General features: G+C 35.9%; 1 protein-coding gene across 5 annotated transcripts in view; it reads right to left on the bottom strand.

The window, feature by feature from the left end:
• The window catches only part of KIF21A (kinesin family member 21A), a 145720-nt gene that overhangs the window by 58507 nt on the left and 74330 nt on the right, over positions 1 to 12883 (bottom strand). For 4 of the 5 annotated variants that reach the window (XM_019487435.2, XM_059725884.1, XM_019487432.2 and 1 more), the window contains exons 7-12: positions 12126 to 12241; positions 7662 to 7857; positions 6086 to 6275; positions 5053 to 5116; positions 3996 to 4199; positions 479 to 517 (exon numbers count right to left, since the gene is read on the bottom strand). In XM_019487435.2, coding sequence (XP_019342980.1) covers positions 479 to 517; positions 3996 to 4199; positions 5053 to 5116; positions 6086 to 6275; positions 7662 to 7857; positions 12126 to 12241 — 809 coding nt within the window. The remainder of the gene's footprint in view (positions 1 to 478; positions 518 to 3995; positions 4200 to 5052; positions 5117 to 6085; positions 6276 to 7661; positions 7858 to 12125; positions 12242 to 12883) is intronic. The other variant, XM_059725885.1, reaches the window with a different exon arrangement.

Below are 12883 nucleotides of genomic sequence, written 5' to 3'. Positions count from 1 at the left end.
AGATGAACCAAAATGAGTCCAATTTTTTTAGTCACATGTCATCAAAGCGGAAAAAAAGAAATTCTGCACAGACTTCAATGAGGAAAGGGTCAAGCCCTACGTGTCTTTGGGAAAAAATATCTTTGGCCTATTTTCATTTCCATCTATACATTTCTTACTGAGAAGCACCCCCCATTATGGGGGTGTACAACATGCACAGACATCTACGTTGTACATTTAATCTTCCAGCTATTTTCACAGGCTAGAGTCACCCTCCCCAGTGCAACTAGCTCAGCAGTGCAAGAGCCCAGAGTTAGCCAGAACCCAATTACAAACAAAAGTGTTAATTGAAAGGTAAAAGGAAACCCAAATCAGCTGTGAAAAGCCACAATAAACTGCTCTAAAGGTATCTATGAATCTACTGCTAGAATTTCTTTTCATGTATGCCAACTAATTAATTGAAATGACAGTGAATTAAAAACCTGGGAAATATTCCAACCTTCTTTCTTCTCGACTGCTTTCCTCAAGTTTCTGTAGCCTTCAAAAGCAGGAGGGTACAGTATTGGAAGGCCAAGCCAATGAAGGACAAACCAGACAGTGAAAAGCGAAAGTGATAAGAAGGTAAAAATGATACATGAGCTTGTGGCGTTTAAAATGAATTCAAAAAGATACCGTTAACAGACAACAAATAGTAAAAAGGCAATACATTTTGTAGTTGGAAAGTAAATAGAAAAAGAGGTGTTGTACCTAACACAGAGTTTCCAGTTTAAGAAATCAACTAGTCTGTCATAAAACTGCCATGACTGTCTCTACTTCAGGTTGCATGAAAAAATGAACTGCTCATTTATTTTGAGAATTATTTCAAATACGGTTTTAAAAGCCTGAACTTCAAATATTTTTCTTTTTGCTCTTTAAAATACCCCAACTGTATTCTACTAATGACCTTTATGGTCATTTACTGTTTCAAATTTCAAAAAGTACTGCCTTTAGACCATACTGCAAAAACATACATCTGCAGATATATATTAGGACACTACAGCAATGCACTAGGTTTATATTACAATATGCTACAGGCATATAAAAAATTTTGCACTAAAAAACTGCTACTTCTGTTACTGATACTAAATGATTTATTCTGAATATAACCCATGTTAAACCTAATAAGTGCAAATGTTCAGTTTTTAGGAATGTTAAAAACAAGAGATCACAATTTATTGTTCAGGGATTTCAAAAGTGTGTCACATTGCTAGTTATAAAATTAACAAAAAAAGTACGTATCAGAAGCAATGGGATGGGGAAAATACTAGTATTTCTACTAGCACTTTTTTTCTTAAATAAGAGATGTATAACACTAAGAGATGGGTGCATGACTAATAACTGCAGAGTGGCTCAAATGACTAGAAATATTTGATAATTCCCTCATGTTAAATTTATTTTAAGCTTATTTGTATTACAGTATTTATTTTAATGCCTTCCTATAAGGCTTCCTCTTTTTGAATAAGCCAGAGAATAAGCTTTCTAGTAGAATACTAAGTTTTTACTTCCATGCCAATCCCCATTTAACATTCCATCTTTAATTTAGGGTAAGAGCAGCAAATAGTCATCAAAAACTTATGAAGTATACAAAATTGCTATGATTAAAGATGAAGAGAGGCAAGGAAAATACACCCCAGAATCTGCTGGGATTAAGTCATATTGCTTAGAGAACACAGTATTCTGGTGCATGAAGATTTATGCTGTCTAGCTGTCTTGATTTAAGGTTATATGACAAATGATCATTAGAGCAAAACATTCTAAGAACTGCATAACTTTTCTCATTTAAAACTGGTGTTTGAATACAGAAGTATACTTTTAGCTATCATGGCAATTTAGACATATCACATATAAAATGATGCACCTTGAATCATCTTGATTTGTGACTAGAACAGTACATTGTAGAAATGTACTAGTAACATTCAATCTTTAGGTATCTCATGTTCAAGGGGTATGCAGATCAGAATGAAACCTGTAAACAGGGGTAGTACAGTTAGAGGAGCTAAAAAGCTGTTGAAGGTAGGAGTGAAGGATCCCCATGCAAACATTCAGGGCTATTTTCCCTTTTGTAAACACATTGGCTAATTCATTGTTGACTTCTGGTATTTTAGTAGGAAAAAAAATCTAGAGGACCCTACAACTGAATACTAGTTCAGATTTCACTGAGTAAATAGAAGCAGCCCATAGTAAACAAGTAACAGATTGCAGCAACAGATCCAGGAATAGGACAGGGGGCCTGTTGGTTGTACCCCACTTGAACAGTGAGCTCTGAGACCATTGCCTGGTCAGCCTGGGCTCCCACTGGAGCTCTGCATATGCTGTGACCTCTCAACTCACTAGCTAATTGTGGCAAGGTCTGGATAGACTGCTCTGCTTGTGTACAGCCCGGGGCCTGGGGGGGAAGAACACTGCTGGATGAACACTGCTGCTGTTTGTGCTTCTCCTCCCGCCTCCTCCCCACTGAGTTCAGCAGCAGGGGAACGGAGGGGACGACCAGTGACAGTAGTGCTCACCTCCTGGGCTCTGGAGCAGACAGCACCAAGAGCTCATGTGGACACAGTCATGGGGGAGTGCAAACACGTGGCACAATCCCTCTGGATCTGCCCCTGTCAGATTGTATCTGTATCATCCCCCAAACACCAATATTTTCCCCTCCCTCCTGTTTTAGTTTTTTAAAAGCTACATACATGACCCAACAATTTACAGATAATGTTTCAAGGAGTATCAGGTACTGTACAAAATTTTCTAAGCATAGATCTCTACTAAAATCCTACAAGCATTCATTAAAATATAATCTGACTCCATAGTTGCTAGGATCCAGCTGCAGTTATAAGGGTTTTACTGTCTGTATCTGCTGTCCTTCACCATTTTTATGGGTTAACTAAAAAAATGTTAGGCATTCTGTCCCCAGCCTAGTAAAACTTATGCATGTGTACTTAATTTTAAAGTATCTGCTCACAAAGGTTACATTTTAAGCACGTACTTAAATATTTTGCTGGGCTGAGGCCAAAGGGTTCAGCCCATAAATGTACTTCTAAGAAGTGAGATACAGAAGTCTGCCCCAAACCCCAAGTAAATATGAAAGTTCCCTGAAGAACTAGGCACAAGAAAATATCTTGTTATCATTGGAAAGTAAATATCCGCAAAGAGGGGTCAGGATTTTTGTCAGTCATCTTATACAAGTACAGGTTTTAAAGCTATGGGACCTAATCCTGTAGGTCTTGCTTGTACAAAAAGCTCCTATTGTCTTCAATACTTTATAGCTGTAAGCAGATTTATGTGAAGTTTGAATGACCCAGGGTAGTATAGTAAAATTGGAAGCACACAGGAAAGATTTCAGCAATAAGGCCTTTTTGATTTTGTCTAATCAATGCACCAGAATAAACAGATCCTTGCTGTACTAACTACTGTTTAAACAGGCATTTATATCAATGTCTATGAGCATTTCAGTAGGTTAGAAACTGAATAGCAGAAAATGATAAAGCATGGCATTTCAGTGAAAGAAAGAAAGCAAGCCTTGAATTAAAAGCAAGCATAAAAGCTGAAGATGTAGAAAGCAAAAGAAGCCATTCCAGAAGCTACTAAAAAATTCCCAACAGTTTTTAGGGAAAACTACTTAATTGCATTTGAACTCATATTATGTAAAATATTGGGGGGTTTTCATCTTGTTTAATTTTGGGCATGTTAAGACAATAAAAATTAATCAACTGTGCTTTAAAGGTAAAACTGAGTAATTTTGAAAAATGGTAAGACATGCATTAGACCCAAGATCAACATTCTGCAAAAACTATGCAATTAACTTTATAGAAAGAAAGTGTGCACGTTAACACATGTACATACATGTACACACTTACACACTCAAGCTGTGCTTAAGTATTTTTTGGATCAGCAGTTTAGAGCCCAGTCCTGTGTAACACCTGAAATGTATTTTATATCACTGAGTCTTAAAAATAGATCTAAAATGTGGATATTAAAAGCACTACCTCTTTTTCTTCTTCTTTTCTTTTTTCTTCAGTTTTTCTAAATCTTTCTTCGCTATATCTAGAATTTCCATGGTCTCTTTTTCTGAAGAAAGCATAGAAGCAGAAAATGCCGAAGGCCCCCCAAAATATGGTGATCTTGTTGAAGCTCTTGACAGGCTGCGTCGAAGATTTTCATTCACTGCTTCACTCTCTAATAGTTTTGCTCTAATAGCAAAATATATTTAAAAAAGGAATTAAGGTATCATGGAGTTATAAGTATGGTGAATATAAGAAAGAATGTGACAGCACTTTAAATACAAATTCTAAGCTACAGCAGACATCTACTGTGTGTATGTACATACACACACGTATATGTATAGATTATGCGCACACATGCACTACGTATTATATATACCATCAAATTATTATATTTACTATATACTACCATCATATATACTACCATATTATATATACTACCATCAAATAGTGATCTAGTCATAGTGTGTAAGCATGTGTAAATTAATAATTTATAGGACTACACTACAAAGTGGTATGATCACAGGAAATATTAAACTGTTTCTTTCTACCAAGTGTGTGCGTGCACATCATTTTATATATAAATATAATATAATATATAAAATGATGTGCATGCACACACTTGGTAAAAAGAAATAGTTTTACCTTTCCTGTGATCATACCAGGTTGTAGTGTAGTCCTATAAATTATTAATCTACACATGCTTTACACACTATGACTAGATCACTATTTGATGGTAGATCTTCAAGGAATGGGGAGGGAGAACAGGAGTCTACAAATTCATATTAGAATTTACTTTTAAATACAGAATATGTACAGTATTTTTACATACTAGTTTTATAAATAAGTTTATAAAAGTATATTCCCAAATACTAATATTTATATCAAGTTACCTGTATTTTGGTTTAGCAGAACCTATTTGAATTGTTTTAATTCCTTCAACAACAACAGACAGACTAGCAGTTTACAAGTAGTATCTATACACACTAATTTTTTAAAAAATAAGCAAGACCTCAAATGCCCAAGCCTCCTTTACAAGTACCTGAGATCTTCAATTTCCTTGATATAGTTATGAATCATGTTGCTGATTTCTTCATTTCCTTCTCCTTTGAGAGACAACAACAACAACAACAACATTACTTAGACACATGCAACATAGATTCAGGGAAACACTAATAAAAAAAAAAGAATGCAGTGATTTGGATTCTTTATTTTATTTGTGAAATAAATATCACAAATGAATATTTTCATTTGTGAAATATAAAATCAGAAATCTGGTCAATTTCTAGTAAGATGAAGAACAAGTTAAACTATCATAAAAAATTATTTAAAAAAATAGATAAGCGATAAAAAATGGATTAGTACACAGGCCTCTAAACTCGAGGGCTTGCTACATGCTTCATCACCAGTTCAAGCTGAATCACTTTGATTTTTTTTGAAGGGGGGGAAAGAATAGCATTAGTGTAGCCAAGGACTTATGTGCAATTCTTCAATTAGTTACAAGCCTGAAAGTTGAATCTTTTTGAAACATACTGTCAGCATTTAATTATTTTCCATCTTAGAAAATGCTGATAACAGATGTAACAAATTTAAATAACATTTTGATGCTATTTACATCGCCAGCACTCTGGGCCTCTTGCAAAAAGCAAGTAGATGAAGCAATTTCAAATCTAGTCAATTAGCCTATGAGAAATCATTAGAAATCATAGCACTGTCTACTTATTCTATAATCTGGCCCTATCCAAAGCAAAGCATTTAAAGTTCACATGTAATTTTAACCATATAAATAGTCCTATTGAATAGAATTACTCACATGATTAAAAGTTACTTGTATACTTAAGTGGTCTGCTGGATCAAGTCCTTAAATAATAATTTCCACCAATAAAAGTTCTAAGAAATATGATGAGAACCCTTAGGAGTAGCCTTTCCCTGAAAAAAATAGGCTTTTCAGTTTCTGGGAACCCCTGTTAAAACAACTTGAGATCTGTTCTAAGAAACCTACAAGAATTGAGAAGCAAGAGTTTAGTTGTCTTATTCATTGTGTATTAGGCAGCTTTCAATAAAAAGCATGATACCTGCTCTGGCAAGAACCTGGCTGGCTTGATCACTCATCAGCTGGGTTATTCTGGCTCTCAATGCATCCATAGTCTCTTGCATTGCTTTAATTCTTATACGCAGGTTGTTGTTTTCTGTTTGCAACATGGCATTTTCATGAAACATGTCATTGATGCTTTCAACACCTTCCTCATCAATAATCCTTTTGCCCTAAAGGAAAACATACATTATCAGTTTATGGTGACCACTGCAGTATTTACCTTAGTAAAGGCATGAATTTAAAAAAGTAATTCACTTCTGAAGACGCTCCAGGGTGGAAGCTCTTGATCTTTAAAAGATTACAGAAACATGCACACTTCTCAGAAAAATGATATACGATGCATAGTTTAATTAAGGGCTCTCATAGGTTTTTTTTCTTAGCCTGTAATATGCCAGAGAAGCATGTATTGGTTAATGCAGGGGAAACAAGAAAACACTCCTTTTCCTATTTAAACAAAAAAGCTCTTGCAGCCATAACCCGGGATAGAGATCGTGGTTCATAAACAAACAAATAAACAGAACACATCAGAAATGTTTATGCTTTGTTCCTGAAGAAAAAAAATACACCAAACAGCATGAGTATTCAGCTTGTATAATTTAAAGGTAGTTTTGAAACAATACAAGAATTTAATTTGTTGTTCTAAGAATTCTGTTCACAGCATTTAACCTATGAACTGTTTTCTTGCCAGTCAAATCAAGAAATCACTAGAATTGGGAGAAGGCAGGGTAGAGATTCCCCTTATTTTTCCAGTAACAAATTATCTGAACCCTCCTAGATGTTTCAAAATCAGATAGAAGAACATTTCCTCTTACCCATGTGTAGGAGTTTGCCTAAATCACAGGGGGACTTACCAATTTTCATGGGTTGATCACAGCATAAAGTTATCATTTCAGTCATTTTGTGGTGGTGCCATCCCTCAGCACTGACTGGCGTTGAGGCTCGCAAAGGGGGGGGGGGGCGGGGACACGACAACAAGGAGGCAGCCACCATCTTGCTTGCTGACTGCCCTTGTGTGGCCCTGCCCCTTGGCACTGATTGACAGAGGCCCTGCCAGAGGAGGAGGGGCAAGGGGGGCACCTTCCCCTCTTGGCAGTGAGGACCACTGTCTCCCACTGGGGAGCCAGCATTTTATTAAATTTTTTGTTGTTGTTTTTGATTTCACGAATTTTGCAGATTTCACAGACACCCCAGATTTTGTGGTTTCCGTGATATCAACGAAACCATGAATTAAGTAGGTCCCTATTCATGTGCCATCCTAAAGTGCAGTGCCAGGAGTGGCTGTATTTTAAGGGTAAATGGACCTATGTATATTTCCAAAAGGTTAAATTCTGCTTTCCTATACATGTATGTAACTTCTACTCAAGGGGAACTGTGCATGGACACCCATGGGCAAAAATTGGTCCAAAACTCACAGAACAGCTTGTAATCCTTTGGGATTATAAATGCTATACAAATTCAACATATTATTCAACCCATGTATGGTATGAATAACCAATAGAAAAAACACAATTCGGTGATGATCCTAAAATAAAAGAAACCAGAACAAAAGTACTTACTGTCTTATACTCCATAAGTTCCATCTGAAGCCGTGCAATCTCACTGCGCAGAGCATTAATTTGCTGACTGGCCCTGTCCTGATTAACCATCACTTTATTCTTTATGTTTCGCGCCCGATTGGCATATTTCAGTGTGTTCAGAGTTTCCATAAAGTCTCTATCTGAAGGGCTTACACATGCTATCATGACTGTCTGGCTGCAAGTTGCAAGCATAGGTCAAGTTTTACAAGTCAAAAAATCTTTAATATTACACAAAATGGTAATAGATGCATAGTTTCAAATAGCTCAAATAAAACAAGCATTTATAAAAGAACACTGACTTTAAAACAACTCAAAATCCCTCTTACACCAATAAGGTACAGATGTCATGAGTTATTTCTACAGTTCTGAAGTAACTCTAATGTTAGCATATTAACTGTTGGATCAAAAAGGTTCCAAGAGCCAACGCATAAAATAAAAGAATAAACACTAATGGAGTACTCCTTTCAAAGATTGCTAGTTTCATCTTTAAATCTTCATCTTACAATCAATCGAGTCTTTGTAACACTGAGGTAAGCAATTGAATGTGTTGAAAAATTACAGCAGAAAAGGGACAGAACTTGCTCCGGGCATTTGCATTGAGCCAGGACTAGGATTTAGGAATTGTTCCTTGATTCAGGCCACATATGTTTAAAACCACATGTTTAAGCACTTTTGTTGATTTGGCAATAATTCTTCATCCCCTTTAACTCACTGAATCTGCCTTCTGTTCTGCTTTTACCATCATATTTTCAAACTATACCATTAATTACATTGCCTTCTTTTTACTTCTTACTAAATCTGAAACATACGTTAAGAAAGTAAGTGTGCCGCTACCCCTCTAATACAGGGAAAGTCAACCATTTCCAGCTGTGTGCCAACATGACCCACTGTGGGTCAGAAGCAGGAAGGTGGGCACTAGAACCTGGCTGCCACTGCTGCTTATCCTTGTAGCAGCCTGGGCAGACCACCTGCAGCCAACACCTTCCACCACCAAATGCCTCCAAAGCTCCATGTCTTAGCACCAGATCCAATAGTTCTGTGGACTGGATCTGGCCTGCGATTCATAGGTAGCCAACTGCTGCTCTAATATAAATAGCACCAGTGCTCTATATTCTTAGTATGCATAATCTGACGGGGGGATTTGGGGGGAATAACATTTAAATGCTGCCTTAGAACACTTTGAGCAATAATTTTTAAACAGGATTATGCATAATGAGAGTAGGACACACTGACATGACACTCACAATACCATCCCGTAAGTCTTTAGAATGTAGTACAATGTGAACAAAAAATTCTAACCAATGAAATTTTTAATGAACAGTTAACATTGAAAAAAAAATTGTGGGGGGTACATCTACATCACACACCCTACAGTGTAGAACACTAGAATATGGAAAGAATATAAAGCCAACAAAGTAGACAAGTAACAGCTTTCTATCAAAGTTAATTAACATTGAAGACAAAATGAATTTCATATGAAGTGTCCACTTTAAAAGGTGAACTGCAAAGTTAAGATATGAACTGTTTACTCCCATAACAAGGACATGGGATAGACTGGTTAACCATTAACAAAATACTTCCCTTATGTTTTTGTAATCAAAGTGAGTTTTTCCATTTAAATTGCGTTGTACTGCATGTACCTCCACTAACAGCAAGCTGCTGACACAAACTGCCCTTAAAAATAATTTGTGTACTATCTGCCAAATCTAATCAAAAAGTAAAAGCTATTTTCTAATTTTGTTTTCCTGCAATGCATCAGAACAACAGCTGCTCCCTAGGTAGACTGAGCAGAATGCACACTTAAGAGCCATGTGCAGTTAATGCTTCCGGAGTAGGAATGGGAAGTGACTGAGCAAAAAAGAACAACATAGCTAAGGACTATTTATGTATTGCCAACAGTCTGCTAAGAAAATCATATGTGAGTTACAAAGAGACTGATATAAGTGACTAGTTTTCAAATATGCTGAAAATTCTGATCAGCCAATACATCCTGGAGAATAAACTGATTGTTCACAACTCCACCCATCATTTTCTATTACTGAAAGGTGTGTAGATCAGTTAAGTACTCGTCTCCCATTGATTTTAAATGGAATTGGAGAGATGGTTCCTTTAGATCTCTTTGAAAATTCTAGCCTACATTAATTTTTCTGCCTGCTTTTTTTTTTTTTTTTTTTTTGGTACTCTTACATTTCTAGTTAACAGTATTTACCTACGCAGCTACGGAACTTAATCTGTAATGATGGTAGGAACTTTTAAGTGGGAACCAAAGTTACCAGACTGTTGTATATAGGGAGAAACAGGGAGAGGGTAGGTAGGGTGGCAATGAAATAAAACAAACAAACAACCAAACAAACAACCAAACAGAAGCACGCAGATTAAGAAGCCATGTTGGTAATGTTAGTCACATTCTTCCTTCTCCCTTCACCTGTTCCTCTGTGAAATCCTCCAGTATCTTCTGCTCTGGTAAAGCACACTACTCTGCCATAAAAATTTTGAGAGGCAAGGATCTCTTTGGGCATTATTTTTTACTGAACCAACTGCATAGATGGAATAGAATTAGATAAGTTTTTGAATGTAAGACATTCTTCTTCAGGTATGATTTGGTGGCTTATCAAAAATGGCTACCTTCATCTCAGTGTTCTGGAACTGTAGACTGCAAGCTCCTTGGTTCAAAGGAGACCATGCTCTCTTTTATTTCAAGCATAGTACCAAATACGCATAATATATTTTATAAACATGTTTATCTAGAGACAATTCCTGTTATCCTATAAATGCCTATCTATGTTCTTTCCTTAGACTGTGATTTAGCATAGCATAAGCAAAAATCTTACTGGCATTCTGAGCCACGCATACGATATGAGGGCAAAGGATGACAGCAATGCAGGCAGCAGACCTACTTCTTTAGGGAGAAAGGACAGTGCACAGTCAAACCTTGACCCATGAGACTGACTGCATTCTGCCTGATCAGAATGGGCAGAGTTGGATTTCAGCCCAAAGAAGGAAGCAGCCATAGGTGACTACTTTGGTGTATGCAGTTGTCGGGAACTACTTCCTTAGCTGATGGATTGTGGCAGGTATGAAGTATCATTACAGGAGGCCCACAGAAAGCTGTCAGCCAACAGTGACCTCTCGGAGAAGGGGCTTATGTATTTTAAATTATTATGGACATTTGAGTGACAGTTGTCTGTTTTTAACAATTCATCGGGCTCTCTTTCATTATCACTTACTTGGTTAGGTTTTTGATGTTTTTGAAAACGAAAGGAGCTATACAAGCATTGAGTATAGATATTATTACTCCTTGAAGTCAATTCGTTGTTTGTACCATATAGTCATCTCCAGAGCTATTGACTGTGGTTATGGTTAGAGAGTATTGAGAAATAAGCAGGAATGAAAGAATTCTTTAAACCAGCCTTGAAACACTAATGAAGCTTGTCTAGACATAAAATCTACTCCTTTGTTGTTTACGGTGATGACTAATACCAACAATAACAACATTGATTTGCTTACCAAACTATCAAGTTTCACAGACAAACCGCATGTTTTGTTTAGGCCAATGAAACAATGAATGGTCTTATGTAACAATGAATTGCATGCGTTCTTCAAACACAACATTTTTTTTCTATCAGTGGCAAAGATGAAGAGAAGGGAGAAGAGAGTGATTGGAGAGGAGAATAATGAAAAATGCAATGGGGAGGCAATTCTGATTGCATAGTTTTAGCCTAATAGCAATTAAAATGGCAGACATAATATGAAATCCTCTTAGTTTTATATTATAAAAACACTACTACCACTTTTACAAAAGAATATTTTACCATTATGTTCAGAAGTAACAAGCTCACATCCTGTGAGATATCTTGAAATGCATTAAACATTAATCAGTACTTGCCACTTAAAAAGCTGTGTGAAAGCTCTGCTTGAAGCAGAAAGTCATTAGAGGTTTAAATCATGCTTTAATTAATAAATCTGTAACAAAGAAACTACATTTGAACTACCTCATTAAAAATCCCTTTCCTGGAAAGAATTTTCAACTTAATTGGAAATGAAGTTTTCAAAACATTTCATCTATATTACCACTGAAAGGGACAATGTCAAAAAAGTTTAAAATTGTCTTATTTTACTAATATATTGTTTTGCTCAAAAAAAAAAGTACAGTCACTTTTATTATTTATGCAGTTAGTGTTCAGAAGGTAGGTGAAGTAGCCATTTTCCTTTTTGTTCACAGGATATTTCATTTCAAAGTCTCATGCACCAATAGAATGAGTAAATAATTTTTATTAACAAAAGGGAATGCTTTTATTTAAAATTCCATTTGTAAGGACTGACTCATCCAAAACAACACATTTAATATTAATTTTAGGCATCAATTATAATAAGCTCATATCATACTAAAACCTTCAAACCTGGTTAATCTCAATGAAATATCACGTAAGACATTTTCCATACCTGTTTCCTCCAAGAGAATCTTGAAGCAGCCTGGTAAGCTTTGAATCTCTATACGGTACATGAGTTGCCTTCTTACTTTTATCTCCCAATGCACTTATAACATTACCAAGTGCCAGCTGTAAGCATATGAAATTATACAACAAATCAGTTACCTTCAATTTTTAAAATAATTTTCTTTTAAGAACAGGGTGGTTATTAGCTGAACCACACACAGTAGTTTTATGAAAAACATACAAAAATGTATATAAAAAAAGTTTTAACATAACCAAAAATGTTCAGCCTAAAGTCCAGCCCATATTTTAGTTGGCATGCTGTTATGTATTCCTGTACATTTCTACACTCCCAGATTCTAAAAAGCTTACACATTAGTGTATTCACATCGACTTCCATTGGATTATTCACAAGTTTAAATACGTTAACTCAGAATCAGTTCCTACGTTATAAAGAAGCAGAATATCAACTTTTTAAGATTTCTGCATTTAACTCCGGCTTTTTTCTTCAACATCTGTTGTTTGAAAACCCACCACCAGGTGGCAGTGTGCAATTAATTCATGAGAGACACGAATTGACAGTTTACAAGACTAGTATAATTTTTCAAATATGATGTTATTTCAGTAGGGTTCATAGATATTTGAAAGAGTTTAAGCCATTGGTAACCTGTGCATTACTATGAAAGCTATGAAGCAATTCACTGAATTGGTGACTATATAAAAAGCAGCACATTTTCCTCAAACCTAAGCCATAGTACAAATTAAAGC

This window comes from Alligator mississippiensis, chromosome 4 (assembly GCF_030867095.1).
Source record: "Alligator mississippiensis isolate rAllMis1 chromosome 4, rAllMis1, whole genome shotgun sequence".
Classification (NCBI taxonomy): Eukaryota; Metazoa; Chordata; order Crocodylia; family Alligatoridae; genus Alligator; species Alligator mississippiensis.
This window is presented reverse-complemented; position numbering and strand designations above follow the sequence as displayed.